Source organism: Mytilus californianus, unplaced genomic scaffold (assembly GCF_021869535.1).
Source record: "Mytilus californianus isolate M0D057914Y unplaced genomic scaffold, xbMytCali1.0.p SCAF_14, whole genome shotgun sequence".
NCBI lineage: Eukaryota > Metazoa > Mollusca > Bivalvia > Mytilida > Mytilidae > Mytilus > Mytilus californianus.
In genome coordinates this window covers 5,406,976-5,427,214 of record NW_026262626.1, presented here as the reverse complement: position 1 = coordinate 5,427,214, position 20,239 = coordinate 5,406,976, and the positions used below count along the sequence as shown (strand labels likewise).

The following is a 20,239-nucleotide window of genomic DNA, read 5'->3' as shown; positions in this document are numbered from 1 at the left end:
TAGACTGTGATACTACACCGCTATCAAACAAATACTGTCAATAGAATTGAAATGGGATAAATTATTATGATTACTATTTCTTCATCAGGTCCGGGATCTGGAGAGCGAATTGGACAATGAACAACGTCGCCATGCTGAAACACAGAAAAATATGCGCAAGGCTGACCGCAGAATGAAGGAACTGGCCTTCCAATGTGATGAAGACCGCAAGATGCAAGAAAGACTTCAGGACATGATGGACAAACTTCAATGCAAAGTCAAGACATACAAACGTCAAGTCGAGGAAGCTGTAAGTTATTTATCTACTTACCCTTCCGGAGCAACTGAGATCAACCCCCTTCCCCCTAGTTTTTGGTGGAGTTCATGTTGCCAAGTCTTTAGATTTCTATGCAGTCTTTTGTGGACTTGCTTGTCTTTTCGTTGTTTTTTATTTTTTTGTCATTGTCCGATTTACTTCGTTTTATGAGTTTTGAATGACTCTTTTGGTATCTTTCGCCTTTTTGATACATGTTTTTCTCAACTTTGAATCTTAAATCATTTGTAATGAAAAACAAAATTTTGTGGTTTCCGAATGTTGTAGTTTTCAATTCTAAAATCATTCCAAAGAAAAACTAAGGTATACAATTTAAGTATTATCAAATTTTTGTCAAGTTTAAAAACTTATCGATAGTGCAAGGTTATAAGTTAGTATATTTGGTAATTTCCAAACTCAGGTCAGATTGTAAAGACAACGTAAATGTAAAAAATGTGCGATTCCCAGGTCTGATTCACAAGTAAATGTAACGTAATGGTTTATTAAGAATATAAACAAGATATGCTATGAAAGTGTCTCTATGCACACGAGAAAGGTGTGAGAACAAGAGAGCACAGAAGCACAAAGTGTTTCGGAAAAAAAGGTCAGTCATAACTGATTGATGATCGTATAGAGTTGTCCTTAAAAGGAAATGTTTATACAAGTTCGTTCTGCAGTACAAGCACATACTGTGGTACTGATGATATATATAATAAGTATGTTGGACATCAATTAATTATCTGGTTACTAATTAGTGTATATACATTAACGCTTGTGGCTGCTTAATTGTTACTAACATAGAACAATTAGTGTATTCACCATCAAGGCTAATTAATGGTCATCTGGTATCATTTGTCGGATCGGCTAGATTACGTTCATAGGTTATAAAGTGCAACATGTATACATGCTATTTTACACCAAGTCATGTCAAGTTGATTCCCACAAAGTTTATCTGAAACAATATAATAGATTTTTACTGAAATTTTTACTTTTACTCTTCAATTTCAGGAAGAAATTGCTGCAATTAATCTGTCTAAATACCGCAAAGCCCAAAGCGAAGTTGAAGATGCTGAAGAGAGGGCAGAGAGTTCAGAAGCATCCCTGACAAAACTTCGTTCCAAAAACCGTAGCTCAGTTTCCAGTACTAGAACAATCAAAAGTGTATCTATTAGCAGAATGAGCCCATCAGTAAGTAGTATTATTAGTTATATTATATTTTATTTTATCTTTGAAAATTGTTCTTCTTATTTCAGTTTCTAGCGATCCTTTATTAATTGAAGATTATTCGCCGGGCGTCGACAATGAAATTTGATTTGTAATTTCCAAGATAAACCAAAATCAAAAACAAAATCACAAATCAAAGTAATATATATACATTGAAAAATAACATTTAGATAATACTTGTTGAATTAAAAAAAATGCCAATGGGTTAAGATGCAATGAGTATTCGATCATGAAAAAGAAAACAAAATTATTATTACCAATAGCTAAAGTTAAACATCTCGAAACAAGAGCATGGCTATTATTAACATTATATGTTGATACGTTTATACATATAATGTTTGGCTCCACATGAAATGATTTATAAACGGGGTTGTAATTATTTTTTTATCAAATTGTTACATTCCGTTCTTTTTTTTTACAGAAGTAAGATGTGCTGCATTCAAAGTGACATATGGATATTAAAGGTAACTATGAAATATTAATTGACAATGACGTTTATTTGACCAGTTATAAAGCAACATAGTTTACATGCCAATAGAAGTACTATAAATTTTTAGTTATTATCAAACAATATATGAAAAATCAATTCTTGTTTAAATGAGTAAACAAGTTAACGTTGCAAAGTTGACATATAAGTTTTTTCTCTAAACTTAAGACTTCGACATACCTGATATGGGGTTCCTCCAGAAACAGCGTCGGGTGTTGAAAAATCTTATTGCAGTGTGTTTTTTTTTTATTTTTGTGTCGTTGGTTTGCCGTCTTATTTTCAAATACCTATATCTCCTTTTGTTTATATTGTACATAAGTATTGAAATAATTGTATTTATATTACAAATCAGTGTTTTTTTTAAATTTCTTTATTTTTTCAGACTAGGACGGGAGACAACTCTGATTTACCCTTTATCCTGTGACACAGCCAGGGAGTGAAGAAGACTATTGTGTAGTTACATGTGAAATGAACGTTATAAATGAGAACTTGTATATTGAACTTTTAACTTATTGGATTATTTATTTATTTATTTATTTATTAATTCCATTCATGAGTATAGCTTTACAACGATCATTGACATGTAAGTGTATAATTATTGTCTGTATGACCTTTCTAGGTTTTGTGTTACAACGATATTTTTTGTTAGTCCTGCAAATAAATATACATGATCAAACTTCTGTGTTTTCGTTCACCAACCTGATGGAATATTTAAGAAATAAGATATAAAAGAGAGGAGAAAAAAGTAAAATAACAAAAATGCCGAACTCCAAGGAAAACTCAAAACGAACAGTCCTTTATCAAATGGCAAAATCGAAAGCTCAAACACATCAAACGAATGGAAAACAATAAAAGATACCAAAGGGACATTCAAACTCATAAGTCGAACATAAACTGACAACGCCATGGCAAAAAACGAAAAAAAAAAACCAAAATACAAACAACAGTATACAAAACAAAACATAGAAAACTAAAGACTGAGCAACACGAACTCCACAAAAACCGGGGATGTTCTCCTGTGCTCCAAAAAACCTCTGATATATAAATAATGTCTTTTTCACGAATAATGAATGATGATTTATTGATTGTACTTCCCTTGTATAAAGGTACTCACTAAAGAACTGTGTATGCAATGTGATATACAGTTAATTTATAAAAATAAGGAAATGTGGTATCATTGCCAATTAGACAACTATCCACCAGAGTTTAAATGAAGTGGATATGCGCAATAATAAGCCACCATATGACCTTCAACAATGAAAAAAAACCAATACCGTATAGTCGGCTTTAAAGGCCCCACCGACATGAAAAATATGAAACAAGTTACAATTTAAACGAGAAAAATAACGGCCTAACTTATAACTAAACAGTCTATGATGAAGACATAATCTTTCAACCAGTTTAATTGAGGTCTGGAGCTGGTATGTCAGTAACGGCTAGTAGTCCTTTGTTAATTCATGTATCATTTGCCATTTTGCTTAGTTTCTTCTGTTACCTATTCTGACATCGGACTCGTACTTCTTTTAAACTGAGTTTTACTGTGCTTACTGCTGTGTGTTTGTTTATTCTACATTGGCTTGTTTGTTTATTCTACATTGGCTAGAGGTATAGGGAAAGGGTTGAGATCTCACAAAACATGTTTAACCCCGCCGCATTTTTGCGCCTGTTCCAAGTCAGGAGCCTCAGGCCTTTGTTAGTCTTGTATGTTTTTTTTAATTTTAGTTCATTTATATGTTTCGAAGTTTAGTGTGACGTCCATTTTCACTGAATTAGTACACATTTTTGTTTAGGGACCAGCTGAAGCCCGCCTCCGGGTGCGGGATTTTCTCGCTGTGTTGAAGACCCATTGGTGGCCTTTGGGCTGTTTTCTGCTCTTTGGTCGGGTTGTCTCTTTGACACATTCCCCATTTCCATTCTCAATTTGATGAAAAACAAATATTACACAGACATGAACCAATGGCAACCACTGAACTAGAGGCTCCTTACTTGGGACATGCACAAAAATAATGTTTGTGAGCGCTCAACCTTTCCCTTAACTTGGGACAGTGGTGTAACTGGACAACATAAGCACAAACTGTTAAAATCAGTTACAATTGGCTTAACTCAAAAGATGGGTACAAAAAAAAACCAAACTTTGTTGAAATAATGGGACAGCAAACTTAACCCGTTAACCTAATCTGGGAGTGGTCAGTCTGACTAGTTGTCACAAGCCGGTCGATAAAACAAAGTGCTCAATGAAAAGTTCCATATTGTATCCCCCACTGAATAAACGAGGGTCTGGATAGGGAGGTCCTTCATTTCTTTATTCTTTATTTTTTTCGGCCATTTTTCTCTATTCTTTATTTATTTTGTCCATTGTTCTCTATTCTGTATTTTTAAGTCTATTTTTCTATATTTTTTTTTATATTTTTTGCCCTTTATTCTGCACATTTTGTCCATTAATCTCTATTCTGTAAGCCCTATCCCTCATAAACTGTAAGGTGTCATCATTATTTTTCGTAGGGTGGTGGTGTTATTTGGAACTCTTGACCTCAAAATTACAGATAAGAAAAATAAAATGGTGTACAATATAAAAATTAGAAGATGTGGTATTGTATGATTGAAAATGAGACTGAACTCTCCACCAGAGACCAAATGACGTAGAAAAAAAATAGCACATATCATGTATTTCAATCTTCAGCAGATACTCTTACAACAAAAATGTGAGAATTAACTGTTGAAAATTCGATGTTGGTCCAGTATATTTTTCTTGGGAGTGAATTTGCCTCGGGAATCTTCAATTGTTTGTCATGTAATTTTTTCATTCAGCAATCGGAAATGATTTCCATATAAATGTGAATGAAAGGAGATGTGTGGTTTACGCCAATGAGACGTCAACCCAAGTTACAAAAATAACAATATGACATCTAGAGCTCAACAATATATTCTTTAACAATATATGAAAATAGCCAAATTCATTACGGGACTATTTCATCCTGGGTGAAAGGAAATTAAATATTACATTAAAGGAAATCAAGAATTAACCCCCCCCCCCCATAAAAAACCCAAAGCCTTTAAAACACAATACTAGGCTCCTGAATGTTGACACACAGAGATATGTCTCGCCTGTATGTAATGTTGATAAAATGTTGAAATTAAAATGACAATACTTAAAACATGCAAACCAATGAACCATGACTGAAAGTGCAAATAATATCCTTGGAAATAAGATATGCCTATGCTTATACAACTGCAGTTCAAATATCATTTCGCCTGGTATCCTGGTTTACTGCTCGACAGTACTGACACGAAGAGGATGAATAGCCAGAATCACACAATTCAAAGGAGAAAACTAACGCCATAATTTATTACAAAATAATTTCCGAAAAACAAATATGACAAGCATGAACCAACGACAACCACTAAACTACAGGCTCCTGACTTCGGACAGGCACTGTGGCACCGTTAAAGTCCACAAGTCCTCTAAAGTCCACAACACCGCTAAAGTCCACAACGCCGCTAAAGTCCACAAACTTTCCGCTAAAGTCCACAAAATGACCTCCGCTAAAGTCCACAAGAAAACGCCGTTAAAGTCCACAATAACAAGTTTCGCTAAAGTCCACAAAAAACACCGTTAAAGTCCACACAACTTTTTTTATTATTAAAATATCAATTCGCTTTTTTTTTTTATCCCGGTAGTACAATACAAAGCATGGGCTTTTGTTCTTGGTAGTTATTTTTTATCAGTTTGATAAATGAAAAAAAAGTACAGTATCTGTAGAAGATTTTGTTCCATTAATTTGATCTTTGTATTATGATAATCCGATCAATGAATCAAACAGGCCAATTTGGACATCATTTCTAAAAAGTTATCTAGTCATAGTAAATTCGTTAGTTATTACATAATTACTGCATTCTTCAAGTACTGTTTTTTTTTCTTATTCTTTGTATATAATCACTTTTTTTACAGCACTATAAATATATAGAGCAAAAGTCTCGGGACATGTTATTAATAATGTTTTTTTTTATGTTGATGTTTAAAAACATGAGCACCGACAAGAAATTCGACATATAATTCGAATTTGCTAGTTTTAATTAAATTGTTACTTAACATAAGCACATGGACATGGGGTCATAATAATGTATCCTGCACTCCCCTCCAGCTATTTTTTCAACTTTTATATAGTTTGCCGATATAAAAATAGCTGGATAGTAAAACAGCACAAATAAGTAAAAACATCAGTATAGATGACCAGGAATAGATAGGTAAACGTTATTTGTACAAATGGCTTGAAATTAGAACTTTGACAAAATATTGCCTCGTAAAAAATGGGGAGGACAGGGTACATCATCATGACCCCATGTACCTGTGTAAATAAGATGTGGTATAAGTGCCAATGAGACCACTCTCCATCCAATTTTTTTGTATTGATTATTTGACATTATGGTTTAAAGTCTATTTTTGGAATAAGGGACCGTTTTGGCTGCTGTGGAGCATAACAGAAACTGAATGGATTTCGTTCTTATGTTTTATAGATATTTGCAAAGATATTTGCAAACGAAATTTCAATGTCAAATATAGACTCCAAGATATGTCAGTGTGTATAAATGGTTATCAAAGAAAATACAAAAAGAGCACCATAGCTAGATAACTTTTCAGAAATGTTGCCTGTTTGATTCATAGAAAATCACAATACAAAGATCTTTTATGCGGATATAAATCAGAACCTTTTCATTTATCAAAAATATAATTCAAGCGGATAAGAAATACTTTCCAAGAACAGAGGTCCATGCTTTTTATTAGATCTATACCATCGGGATTAATAAAAAAAAAGCAATTTGGACTTTAACGGTGTTTTTTGTGGACTTTAGCGGAACTTGTTATTGTGGACTTTAACGGTGTTTTTTTGTGGACTTTAGCGGAGGTCATTTTGTGGACTTTAGCGGATAGTTTGTGGATTTTAACGGCGTTGTGGACTTTAGCGGAAATTTGTTGTGGACTTTAGCGGTGTTGTGGACTTTACAGGAATTGTGGACTTTAACGGTGCCACAAGGCACATACAAAATGTGGAGGTGTTAAACATGTTTGTGAGTGCTCAACCCTCCCCTAATGTGGGACGAATATAGGAAAAAAGGTCACAGGAAATAAGTCACGGAAAAAGTCACGGATAAAAAGTCATAAGAAAAAAAGTCACAATTATGAGAACAAGACGTAGTAAAGATAAAAAGAAAATGTGGTATGATTGCCAATGAGACAACTCTCCACAAGAGACCAAATGACACAGAAATTAACAACTATAGGTCACCGTACGGCCTTCAACAATGAGCAAAGCCCATACCGCATAGTCAGCTATAAAAGGCCCCGAAATGACAAATGTAAAACAATTCAAACGAGAAAACTAACGGCCTTATTTATGTACAAAATAATGAACGCATAACAAACATGTTACACAGCAACAAACGACAACCACTGAATTACAGGCTCCTGACTTGGGACAGGCACATACAAAATGTGGCGGGGTTAACCACGTTTGAAGGCGACAACCCTCCCCTAACCTGGAACAGTGAGGTAACAGTACAACATAAGAACAAACTATAAAAATCAGTTGAAAAAGGCTAACCTCATCAGATGGATACAAATAGAAATACATCTAACAAAAACACAGAGTGGACGTGGACGCGTACTTATACATCCCAACAACAAAAAGACACTAAGTACAGATCTGAGAGTACTCGCAGTTACTGACAGCTAGTTCAAAACCAATAAACAACTAATAAAAAAATCATGCATCTAAGACTAAAAGGTACATATATTGAATTTTTTAAATAAAATATATTTTTTTAGAGTATTTGTCAAGTTTTTATAACAATTTAACAGAAGAGTTATAAAATATTGAAATGGCTTCAATATGTTATTTACATAAATTATGCTGTCAATCAGCTGTCAGGGCAGATTATAGCACCTTTTTACATCCTTTGCTATCAGATTTGTGATTTCCGCCCCCTCGTCAACCTTCCGAAAATAACAAATTATATACTGTAGATCTGAGAGAACTCGCAGTTACTGACAGCTAGTTCAAAACCACTAAACAAATAATAAAAAAAATCATGCATCTAAGACTAAAAGGTACATATATTGAATTTTTTAAATAAAATATATTTTTTTAGAGTATTTGTCAAGTTTTTATAACAATTTAACAGAAGAGTTATAAAATATTGAAATGGCTTCAATATATTATTTACATAAATTATGCTGTCAATCAGCTGTCAGGGCAGATTATAGCGGCACCTTTTTACATCATTTGCTATCAGATTTGTGATTTCCGCCCGCCCCCCCCCCCCTCCCCCCCCAAACATTTATCAAATGTGTGACGTTTTTTCCTGTGAATTTTTTTTTTCTACCAAATTTGTGAGTTTCTTTATCGTTTACCCGTAGGACAGTGGTGTACATTGTATCAGCACAACAAAAGAACAAACTGTAAAAATCTGATGCAATTGGCTTAACTCAAAAGATCGGTACGATGTACAAAAAACCACTTACTAAAAAACAATAGACACAAAGCACCGAAATAAGAGTACTCGCAGTTACATAAAGATAGTTCAAAGCCAATTACAACTAATAAATAAATCGTGTTCTCTCAGACTGAAGCATGTTACATGTATACATTTTCATGCTAAGCCCCGATTGAAAATTCAACATTTTTTAAATTAACCATATTTAAAGAAATGTTTTGGCATACATCAAAAAGAGAATCATTTGTTGGAAATATTTTGTTGTGTTTTGTGTACAGTTGTTTGTCTTTTGACCTTTCCCCCTTTTTTTTTGCCATGGCGCTGTCAGTTTATTTCGGAGCATTACATTTTCGCGTAAATATCATTACGTTTGCGCACAGTTTTTGATTACATTTGCGCGCATTTGTTTAAAGTTTAAATAGTAAACCCAGTTTAATACAGGTAAATGCAGGTAGATTATACTTATTTATTAATTTATTCATTGAACTATTATTTCTTTTTTTCAACTATTTACAAGTACAAGTACCCCTTCCGTTAGTCTAAGTCCCCTGCTCACCAATTTACGGTGCAACGGCATTAAATATACCTAGACTTTAGTGTTCTGTCGATACGGAAAGTAAATCCATCGTACACTGATGATCCCCCACACCGATATGTTTCTGGCAAACGAAACTCCATGTTTGTGCCTTTACGTAACTTTACAAACTGACTTAAAGCGGCCCTTAAATCATTTACTAAAGCAATCACTATTTGGTAAAATTAGGAATCAGAATGCTATTCCCTCTGAAATATTCGCAATTAAGTTACATGTATGACTTAAGCTATTAAGGAATTTCTCATGATCACATTATATTTCTTTTAGAATTCAATATGAAAAAAATATATAATTTAAATTTACAAATATGTTCAAAATTAATAACTATAGTCATATTCATGTTGAATTATCTTTATTTTTACATGTGATACCTGTAAAATGAATGCGCGCAAATGTAATCAAAAGCTGCGCGCAAACGTAAAACATTTTAATCCTCATATGCGCGCAAATGTAATGCGCCCAATAGCCACGTGTAAATTTATTTCCCTGTAAAAAAACATACATTATAAAGAAAAATATCTTATGTTGAAATAATTTATATAGTCATACTACATTTTCTAAAGTATGCAATTCCATCTAGACCCTTATAAATCTGACTCCAAAAGATAGGCTAAGTAATAATAAATTCACATATTTCCACGCCTCTCTCCCGAATAATTTTTAGCACTTAAAAAGGGGAGGCGAAAGATACCAAAGGGACATTCGAACTCATAATTCGAAAATAAACGGGCGAATAAATCTGGACCGGCTTTTTGCATTTGCGCCAATCTCCACTTCATTTGCGCCAGTTTTTTTTATTTCATTTGCGCCAATTGTTTTTCAATTGTACCAATTTTTTATTTCATTTGCGCCAATTTTTTTTTCATTAGTGCCAATGTATAGGTAAACACAAGACATGAGATATATAAGTTGTACATAATTTATTGATATAATAACAAATACACCGCTTCCGTCTGCCATCTTCCCCTGCTCACAACTGGGAGGTGGAAGTGGGATTTCGAGCAGGATAAGTTTGTTGTATAATTACACCTTATGTTAGAATCCTGGGTTTTGATTGGTTGATAGCCAGTGTATTTTTCACCAATTTACTGTTATTAATGAATATCGTTCATTTTTTAACGCCGCCGGGGTATATGCAAAAAGGATATGCCTTTTTTACCCTCTCTGCCATGGTATTTGCCAAAAAATACTCTATCCGACTGGACGCTTGTAACGTCACGATCATCAATGCGTTTTTGAACGTTAACATTCGGTGTAATTAAGGTGGCTCGGCCCTTTAACAGTGCGCATATTTTAACGCATGTTACTAACGACGAGCGCCTTGGAAACGGTCGCCTTGAGGGGTTTTCTCAAAAATAGTTTTGACGACATTGGAACGCGGGCGTGTATGAAAGCACCCTTTCCCGATGTCAACAAACCATGCAAAACGTTCTACAAAAGCCACAAAACAGGCAATACGTACGGTCAGGACTACAGAGTGGTTTGTTCATTTTTCACATAAAAAGGACAGAATTATACATGATATATTAAAGCATAACATTTAAAAAAAGAAAATATAAATATTGACTTGTACGACGGTATCTGGTGCGTTCGCTCCAAAAACACATTCTCACCCTACACGTTCGCCCCTTGGATCCGTTCGCACCCTATTTTCATTTAAATACTGGTTGAATATATCAAAAGATGTCTTTTAGATGTATTAGTATATATATGAAAATATTTTGCCAATGACGCAATGTTTAACCGTAAACAAAGGATAGCGATGTGAACTGCATGTCACCTTTCGGCTTTCAAAAACGAGTAAAACCCATATAGTATGCTATAGTATAACGGCATCGGGGTTCATCTGCACGCTATAAATAATAAATAAATAAAAAAATAATAAATAAGCTTTATTTAGAGTCGGCAAAGTGTACAAACAGAGTCAACATAAGCTCTAATGAGCTTTTAACCGTTGTATCCGTTTGGCGTTTTTTAACATTTTGTTATTGTCATAAATCTATTTTTTACTTGAAATATCTTCATTTCCATGTATTGCTGGGATCTTATTCCGGAGTATGTGAAATATTTTCCCACTGCAAAATTTTGATAATATATATATAGTTACGTATTTTTTATTTGCCAAAGATTTTTGAATATAACAATTCCGGAGTATGGGAAATATTTTAACACTGCAAAATTTTGATAATAGTTAAGTATTTTTTATTTTCCAAAATTTTTTTTGGACATTACAATTTTCAAACAAAGACTAAATACTTGACAGTCACACATAACATTTTTATTTAAAGATTTATATACTTTATCAAATAATGGGCACGGAAATATCTAACAAATTTTCTCGTATCATGATTCTATGAAATTTGGAACTCTAGTACTATAACATGTGGCCAATGTTTTCTATTTATAATATTTTCCTTTTACTTATTTTGCTATTTGTTAATTTTCTATTTTCTGTTGTATCTATCAATATGCCAACAGAATTCGCATTAAAAAAAGAAAGAGGAAATATCAGCGTAAAAACTTAAATAATTGATTAAGAATGAGTTATTATAAAAGACTAACGGAACTCGAGCAACACATTTTTTGTTTTACGCAGAAAAAAAACCGGACATTTCAATAATTTGAAGTTTTCAACCTTTGATCATGTAGATGAAAGAAAATTGGTCAATAGCAACCGGGACCTTACTAGTATTCCGGCCTTATATATCGGTATATGCCATTATCCCTCAATACCACATGCTTTGCGGCGCAAAATATTTGGCTTGACCAAGTCGGGATTTTGCCTAGGACACACATCCGCAGTCTATCGGGCAGTTCCATACTTAATTGATAAGGGGTGCCGCTGGGGCCCACCTTTTTCAAAAATTTATATTTCAAAAATGTATACCTTTTCATATATTGCGTAGGTAAAAATGTAACCTTTTCCCTATTATGCTTGGGTTTCATGTAGTGTAATGTAAGACTAGAATACCAAAGTCTTAAAAGAGAAAATTTGGTTGATAAAATCACACCCGGGAACACCAAGAAAGATGACAGACGAAGAAGTTATGGAAACTTTATTGACCTTATCATATATTTTTGATAGTTTTCCCGACCTTTTCACATATTTTCAAGCTTGAAAAGGTGACCTATTCCAGCGGCACGTCCCATCACCTTGAATATAGGAAGTGCCCCCTCCCCCACCCGAGATAAATATGCAGCCTCGTATGGTAAAAAGGAGGAATTTTGTCCATACCAAGCATGCATTGTCCATTCATTTTCTAGCGACAGTCCATATAATTTTTGTGTTAACAAGAGTGCACAAGCTGAAATGTCTCACCTGCTTTACTAATCATCATTCATGATTGGTTTTATGTTGATATTCCTGAAGATAAAGTTTCACTACAAGTATCAGAAAAACTTAATATTATCAATGATCATAAAAATGATCAGATAAACCAATCCAAGCCAGCCTTACACAGTGGCGGAGCCAGAATTTTTCATGAAAAGGGGGGGGAGGTGACTGTCTAAGAGAGGCCTGCTCCAGTCATTCCCTATATAATCAACCAATGGGCCCTCCGCCTCTGTTACAATCACCCCATCAACCAAATATTTTAAACATATATATAGTATGCCAGTAACAGACAAAACCATGAACATAAGGTTAAGTTCAGATAGACCCTGCAAGACAGGCATATTTGTTTTTCATTCATTATTTTTTACATAAATATGCCATTAGTTTTCTCATTTGAATTGTTTTAAATTGTACATTTGTCATTTGGAGGCCTTTTATACCCAACTATGCAGTATAGGTTTTACTCATTGTCGAAGGTCGTATGATGACATTTAGTTGTTTATTTCTGTGTCATTTGGTCACTTGTGGAGTGTCTCATTTACAATCATATCACATCTTTTTACTTAATATTTCAATATATACATTTAATAATCATACCATACACCAAATATAATAACCCATTGATTACACAATGTAGCATGTTAAAAGAGGACTTACCATTGACCAATGAACCATGCAAATGTGGTCAATGACAATTGCCAGACAGACATGTACTCCTTACATTTGTGAATCATTGCATACATATAGTTTATCTACTACATGTACTTTTAGTATTAGAAAAAACAGACAAAAACACAAAAATATGACATTGACAAATGACCTATTGCTAACAGTATCTGATAAACAACCCTAATCAGGTAACTTTAACCTTGATCACTGATCCATGAAATGTGCTTGAGATCTTTGTAGCAATCTGTATTAATTTGAGTGCATATCTAAATTTACAAAACAAAATTAATCTGGATTATTGTGATACTATAAATTTAGAAATTATTGTGAGGTTATTATTAGTGCAAATAATGCGACAGGATGAATATCGCAAAAATTATAATAAGAACTTGCATTCTGATAACTGAATTATAGATCTTTATGCAGATTTTTTTTGTAATCGCAATAATTAAACTCGCAATTTAGTCCATTTGTCAAAAATCGCAATAATAAATGCACGCAATAATTTCTGAATTTACAGTAGGTAAAAAATGTTGTCAGTTAATAGTGAGACACAAGTTTTCCCAGACAATATATAATTCTTTTGGTTGTTTTGTTTGGTTGCTGTCTCATTGAACAAAACTGTATTTTATTTCTCCTTTTATCCAGAAAATATAACTTCTGAAATAGAAACTGAATAGCATATGGATGGAAAACAAATGCCAAATGATGTAAAATAATTCAAGTGGCCATTTAGGTCAGGGGTTGGTGAGGTAAAAGATGAGGCAAAGGCATGTGCATTTACCACAACTGCCACTTGGTATTATGATTTCCAAAATTCCCAAATCTCATAGCTACCTTCTGTATTAAAGACAACTGCATATATTGCAGTTTGCATATCATGAATTGTGTTTGCAGCAAAATTCACTACAGACAGCCAAAAAAGCTCTATTAAAATTCATTTTTTGAAACATTTTTGATTTTTATTCCTAAAATGTCTATGAGATCAAATTTATAAAACATTTATTAGCATTGTAAATTTTAATATACTAGTAATTGTTGACATGTATACATCATGTACATGTACAATCATTAGCTGATCAGCTCTATATTTTCATTATTTTTATATCAATATTCTTCATCAGTGTTTTTTATAAGACTCAATAATCTGTATTCATCATTGGGACAGGTAGGTAAAGTAGGTCCTTTTGATCTTGGATTTTTTTTTATGGATTTTGACAGCACTAAAGCATATAGTTCCAAATTATAGTTGATCTTGGCTTCTTAAGTGGATTCTGACAACACTTTGCATATAGACACCAAGTGTAGATGATCTTGGGTTCTCTCATATGGATTCTGACAGTACTTTGATTATACATGTAGTTCTAAGTATTGTTGATCTTGGCTTCTAATGTTGTTCTTAAGTTTCTGCACTTTACATATAGTTCCCAATTGCAAGACAAGATGATACTGGCTTCTCGTGTAAATTCTGTCAGTTCTTTGCCAACAGTTTCCAAGTTAAGTTGAACATTCCAGGATCTTTCACAACAAATGATCACTCCTTCCTCTTACATGTACTTGAAGCCTGAAATTAAATGTCAGAGTAATTCTGTCAGAAAATCAACCATGATTGACATTTAAAAGCATAATGTAGTTCATATTTTAAATAAATGGGGAATGTGTCCATGGGACACAGATGATGCCCCCACTTGCATATAAAGTTATAAAGGAGCATAACTAAAGAACAGTAAGAGTGACACTACCCAAAGTTTTACTTGATCTGAATTTTGTTGTAATAAGTAATGTGTATAAGTTTCATAACATTTGGATGAGGCAAACTAAAGTTAGAGAACAGAAACAAAAAATTCAGCAATTTTTCCATTTTTTTAAAGGGGCATAACTCTAGAACAGTAAAAGTGACACCACCAAAAAAAATTCAAACTTGATCTGTGTTTGTTGGTAATAAGCATTGTGTATAAGTTTCATAACATTTGGTTGAGGCAAACTGAAGTTAGAGAACGGACACCAATTTTGGGACATACGTACAGATAGACAAGGGTAAAACTTAATGCCCACTCCACTACGGCGTAAAAAAATGAAGAATTTGTCGCAACAATAATGAGCAAACAAAATAAAATTACATGCACAGCAAGTGTAAATAGTGATTTTGTTTTTATATATATGTTGAATACAGACTTCTCAGGGCATGCTGTTTCGATGCCAGGGACAAGTTATTTCTATGCCTAAAAATTCTAAAATGCAGCTGAGCTACATTTGTACTCCTCGTCAACCAAATTATGCTGAGGTGTCTTGTAACCTGTTTGGAATATGGGATAAACAAATTTTGTGTTTAAAAATACTAAGCACAAAACAATAATGAATTTTTCAACTCAAATGTATGTGTTATTTGGTAAACAAGATAAGCCCTACGTGTATGTTTAAACCTGATACTTGACGTTATGAATTTTTTTATACAAAAGAGAGACAGGGGGGGGTGTTTAATTGTAAACAAATTGTGATCAAGATGAATCCATCAATAAAATGTATTGCCTCGTACTGTAGTGGTTATAATTTACAAATCAGGCCATTTATATATTCTCAAGAAAACAAACAAAACAATCGAACCCCTTGAGCGGGTAGTCCTATAAAATATGCCTTCGCATTATATATTCACTATTTAACGTTTTCATGCTGATATTTTCATTTTTTTTTTTTGAGGCACATTGACAATAAAAAAAAAAAGAAAAATAGCAAAATCAGTAAAAAGAAAACAGAAATAGAAAATAATGCCCCTGAGTTCATATATTATAGGATTACTTGAGCGGGTGGACAGGGATAAGGGAACATGGGAATGAGGGATCAGGAAGCGAGAAAAGGGGGTATCATGTGCAGGTCCATTACCGTTAATTAGCCTGGTCGGAGTGAAAATATAAGTAACCAATTTGGTAGAAGTAAATCTTATGAAGATTATAAATAGAAAAAAAACCTTAGATCTCGTGTGAGTCACTTTATTTTTAAACAATAAAAATAAACTTAATATATCTTTATTTTATTGTTATAGAACTATACTAACAAAAGCATGATTTAGATGAAAGGAAGAATACAAACAGACTCAGGGTGGGAATGTAAAAGGGATGAACGTGAATTGGAGCGAACATGATTTTGGGTGAAAGGACAAGAATTCGAAAAGAGGGGGGGATGAATAATCTGGGAAATATATTTTGCAATTTTCTTGTCTGGGAGCAAGGGGGATGGAAGTAGAAGTTAGGTGAGAAAATTTTAGAGTAAAAGGGAAGAGAATTGGGAGTTGGGGATAGGGAGTGGTAATCATGAACCCCTGTCCGAGGGAAGTTATGGGGTACCCCATTTTACAGGTTGGGACCAAACCCTCTATATGGTTTTCAGGGGTGGATCCAGCCATTTATAAAAGGGGGGGGAGGGGTTCCTAACCCAGGATAAAGGGGGGGTTCCAACTATATGTCCCCATTCAAATGCATTGATCGTCAAATAAAAGGGGGGGTTCCAACCCCCGGAAACCCCCCCTCCCCCCCCCTGGATCTGCCACTGGTGTTTAAACCTGTATAGAGGAATAATCCTTCTATAGAGGGGAATTTTTGTTTAGACTGGATTTAAAGCAAAATAGGGCAGAATGGCATTTTCTACTTATTATGGCAGTAACCTGCTACATTTGATGCACCAATTGATGTACTTAATTTCATTTCACATGCCCAGTTTACTGCTAAACTGACTGAATATACAATCTATTGTACACCATAATTGAAAGCTGTGATGATCAGGTAAATTCCACTCAGTTATGCCTCACTGAACAGAATTTCTATTGTTAGTTTTAACATAAAATTTAAAGGTCAACTGCATGTCCCTTTTGTTGTTGATCAGGTGTTCAGATAGGTATACAATAGATTGCAAGTTCTGTCACTTTAGCAGAAAACTGGGCATCCCAGGCCATTTTTTGGTAAAGAAATACAGAATACAGTAAAGTGCAATAATTGATGCATATATAGTGCTATAGATTATAGCAAATATAACTAGAAAATGCCATTCTGCCCTATTTTGCTTTAAATCCAGTCTACACAAAAATACCCTTCTTTTATCCCTCTATAGAAGGATTATTCCTCTCAGTATACAGGTATAAACACCATGTAGAGGGTTTGTTCCCAACCTGTTTTACTAGTCATTATAGACGCTAACGATAAATATTTAACTTCATTTGACCCTAAGGGAGCTACCATTTGATTTTTATGGGGGGGCTAGGATGAAATTTGAAAAAATAGGCAGGACAGGAATTTGGAGTAAAAAAAAAAGGTAGGATGAGCAACACAGGTAAAAAAAAAAAGCAGGATGACAATTTGTGTAAAAAAATTCAGGATAAACTAGTAAAAAAAAGGCAGGACCGAATAGAGTAAAAAAATAAAAAGGCAGGACAGAGATTACAACTAAAAAAAAAAAGCAGGACAACATTTTTCATCCTAGCCCCCCCCCCCCCCCCCCATAAAAATCAAATGGTAGCTCCCTAACGTGGCTACGAATTAGATTTTACGAATGACGATATAAAATCAAGACTGATTTGACGCTAACGATAGCGCAGATCATCATGATCATGAGATGCTGAAAATGACCATCCCCTCCTCTTTGACACGAATATTTTTTCAAAACAGGCTATACATGTTCAAAACTTGCCAGTTAACAGGTTAAGGGTCAAGTAAACACATAAATAAGATACCAGCCATAACGATTATACATAGAACAGAAATTTAGCCCATGCAAGGTTTCAGCCGCAGTGATTTTCTACAGTATCGAGTATTTTGAGATAACCCCCCACTTTGTATTTTTCGTGATACTGATAACATTTGGCTGTCTAATATATTAAAATCTATGTTTTCTTATGTAATGACTCTACCTTCATCGTTGTCTATTCGCCACTATGTCTGTTATTCATGCACATGGTCGTATTTATCAGTGCAGTATGCTGCTCAGCAATGGCGACCCTGAAATTTCTGTTGTCCGATTATGACGCCAGATTAGAGGGAAGCAACTCGCGCCAGACAAAATTACCGTATTTCAACAAAATAATCAAAATTTCGCTTTTTTATAACAAACAGTAAAATGTTCATCACATTTATATTCAGCTTTCGTCCATTGATATAATTACAAACATTATTTATTTAAAGACATTAACAAAAAAATCACAATAAAGTAATTAATGGAGTGCATTGAAATCAGACCTCATGGGGTAGAGGGGTTAAACAAAAGCTCGTAACTTTTTTAAAAGCCAGGTGACCCCCATTTTATTTTACCTTAAAATGCTCGAAAAGTCCATAGCTTTGACATATCCGTTTTTAAAAAAAATCTACCGGGGAAATTTTACGAAAAATCGATTTAACCAATATTTTTAGCCTTAAACTGAAATTAAAAAATGCCAAATTTAGACATAAATCTGAAAATAAAAAGATTTTTAAGTCTAAAACAACCAAGGGGAACGTTTACATTTCAAATTTAATTGTTTTTTCACATAATAATCATACTGACATGGTTCTTAAAGTCTTTGAATTTGATGTAGTCGTTATTGTTGAAAGGGTGTAAAAGTTTGGAAATAGGGTCAAAATCGCACATTTCGCTTCCATTTGAGGAGAAAACGAGCCTGGTGACCCCCTTTTTTCTTTGCATTTTTGGATTCAGCATAAAAAAATCTACAAAATATGTGAAAATAAAAAAATTCTACCGGGGGTCCTTATTGGGGTGAGCCACCTTAAACAGATATAGCATGTTCTTGAGGGGTATTTGCGAAAAATACCAGTCTTGAGAATGAATTTTCCTCGCCTTACGGCTCGTGAAATTTAACATTCTCTCGACTGGTATTTTTCGCAAATACCCCTCCTTAACATGATATATCTGTTCAAAAGTTTATGATGGCATGATACTAAACCTCTAACGGGAGGGATTGTGGTTGATTTTCATATGATGAAGACATAATCTTTCAATCAGTTTAATTGAAGTCTGGAGTTGGTATGTCAGTAACTGCCAGTATAGTCCTTTGTTAATGAATGTTAATCATTGTCATTTTGCTTAGTTTCTTCTGAAACTATTCTAATATCGGACTGAGTTTTACTCTGCTTTTGCTGTGTATTTGTTTATTCCTCATTGGCTAGATGTATAGGGAGACGGTTGAGATCGCACAAAACATGTTTAAACCGGCTGCCTCATTTTTGCGCCTGTCCCAACTCAGGAACCTCTAGCTTTTTCTAATCTTGTGTGTTTTTTTAAAATAATGGTTCATTTGTATGTTTCGGAGTTAAGTGTGGCGTCCATTTCGCTGAACTTGTATACATTATTGTTTAGGGGCCAGCTGAAGCCCGCCTCCGGGTGCGGGATTTTCTCGATTCGTTGAAGACCCATTGGTGACCTTTGTTTGTTTTCTGCTCTTTGGTCGAGTTGTTGTCTCTTGACACATTCACCGTTTCCATTCTCTATTTAATTTCCCAGTTTCACTTGACTTCTCCTTTAATCTGTACTATACGTTAGGTTAACCTAAGTAACGGAAATTATCTAAAATGTATCAGATCTTTAAGTGTTCAAATTGAATTGGCGCAAATGAAATTTTAATAATTGGCGCAAATGAAAACTTTGTTTTTGCGCAAATGATAAAAATCATATTTTCAAAATTGACACAAATGTCATACGCCATTAATTAAAAATCATTTATATTAACAAGCGCTGGATTATTTGACCTAAAAAATGCCGATTTGTCAGGTTTTGACCGGCAAAATTGTACGAAACATTTCTTAAGACTAATACATATTTACGAACACCCTTTCACTTTAAATTTTTAGGTGAGATTCTTAAGGTTTTACCTCAAACTGTTTAGGAATTCAAAAATTTTAATTCCAATTTAAAGTAAAATGATTAAAGATATCACAAAAGCGTTTTATACGCATGTCTTATATGATCCGGAGATTTGCAAAATCGATCTCAAATAAAATTTTAGTTATTCAACAAAAAATTAATGTAAATCCCGAGGATTTGTCACAGCTTCAACTCTGTTATTTACATAGATAATCACTATCTGCATGATATAATCTTCTCATTGGTCAATCTTCAGCTGTGACGTAAGCATGAAATTAATTATATTTATCAATTTATTGAAGAAGA

At 33.9% G+C, this 20,239-nt stretch overlaps 1 protein-coding gene and 1 long non-coding RNA gene across 3 annotated transcripts in view; one reads left to right on the top strand and one right to left on the bottom strand.

The window, feature by feature from the left end:
• Positions 1–20,239, top strand: part of LOC127724074 (myosin heavy chain, striated muscle-like) — a 51,927-nt gene that overhangs the window by 13,120 nt on the left and 18,568 nt on the right. Inside the window, exons 23-26 of one of the 2 annotated variants that reach the window (XR_007992317.1) lie at positions 89–289; positions 1,301–1,480; positions 1,938–1,980; positions 2,386–2,622. Coding sequence is in view for 1 of the 2 variants with exons in the window: in XM_052230922.1 (XP_052086882.1) it covers positions 89–289; positions 1,301–1,480; positions 1,938–1,943 (387 nt within the window). In the remaining variant the exon portion in view is untranslated. Of the gene's footprint in view, positions 1–88; positions 290–1,300; positions 1,481–1,937; positions 1,981–2,385; positions 2,680–20,239 lie in introns of those variants that run through there. The other variant, XM_052230922.1, reaches the window with a different exon arrangement.
• LOC127724076 (uncharacterized) lies at positions 14,030–18,268 on the bottom strand. Its single transcript, XR_007992318.1, has 2 exons — positions 17,991–18,268; positions 14,030–14,657 (listed from the first exon to the last, which is right to left on the bottom strand). It is a non-coding gene; the product is annotated as an uncharacterized LOC127724076 (long non-coding RNA).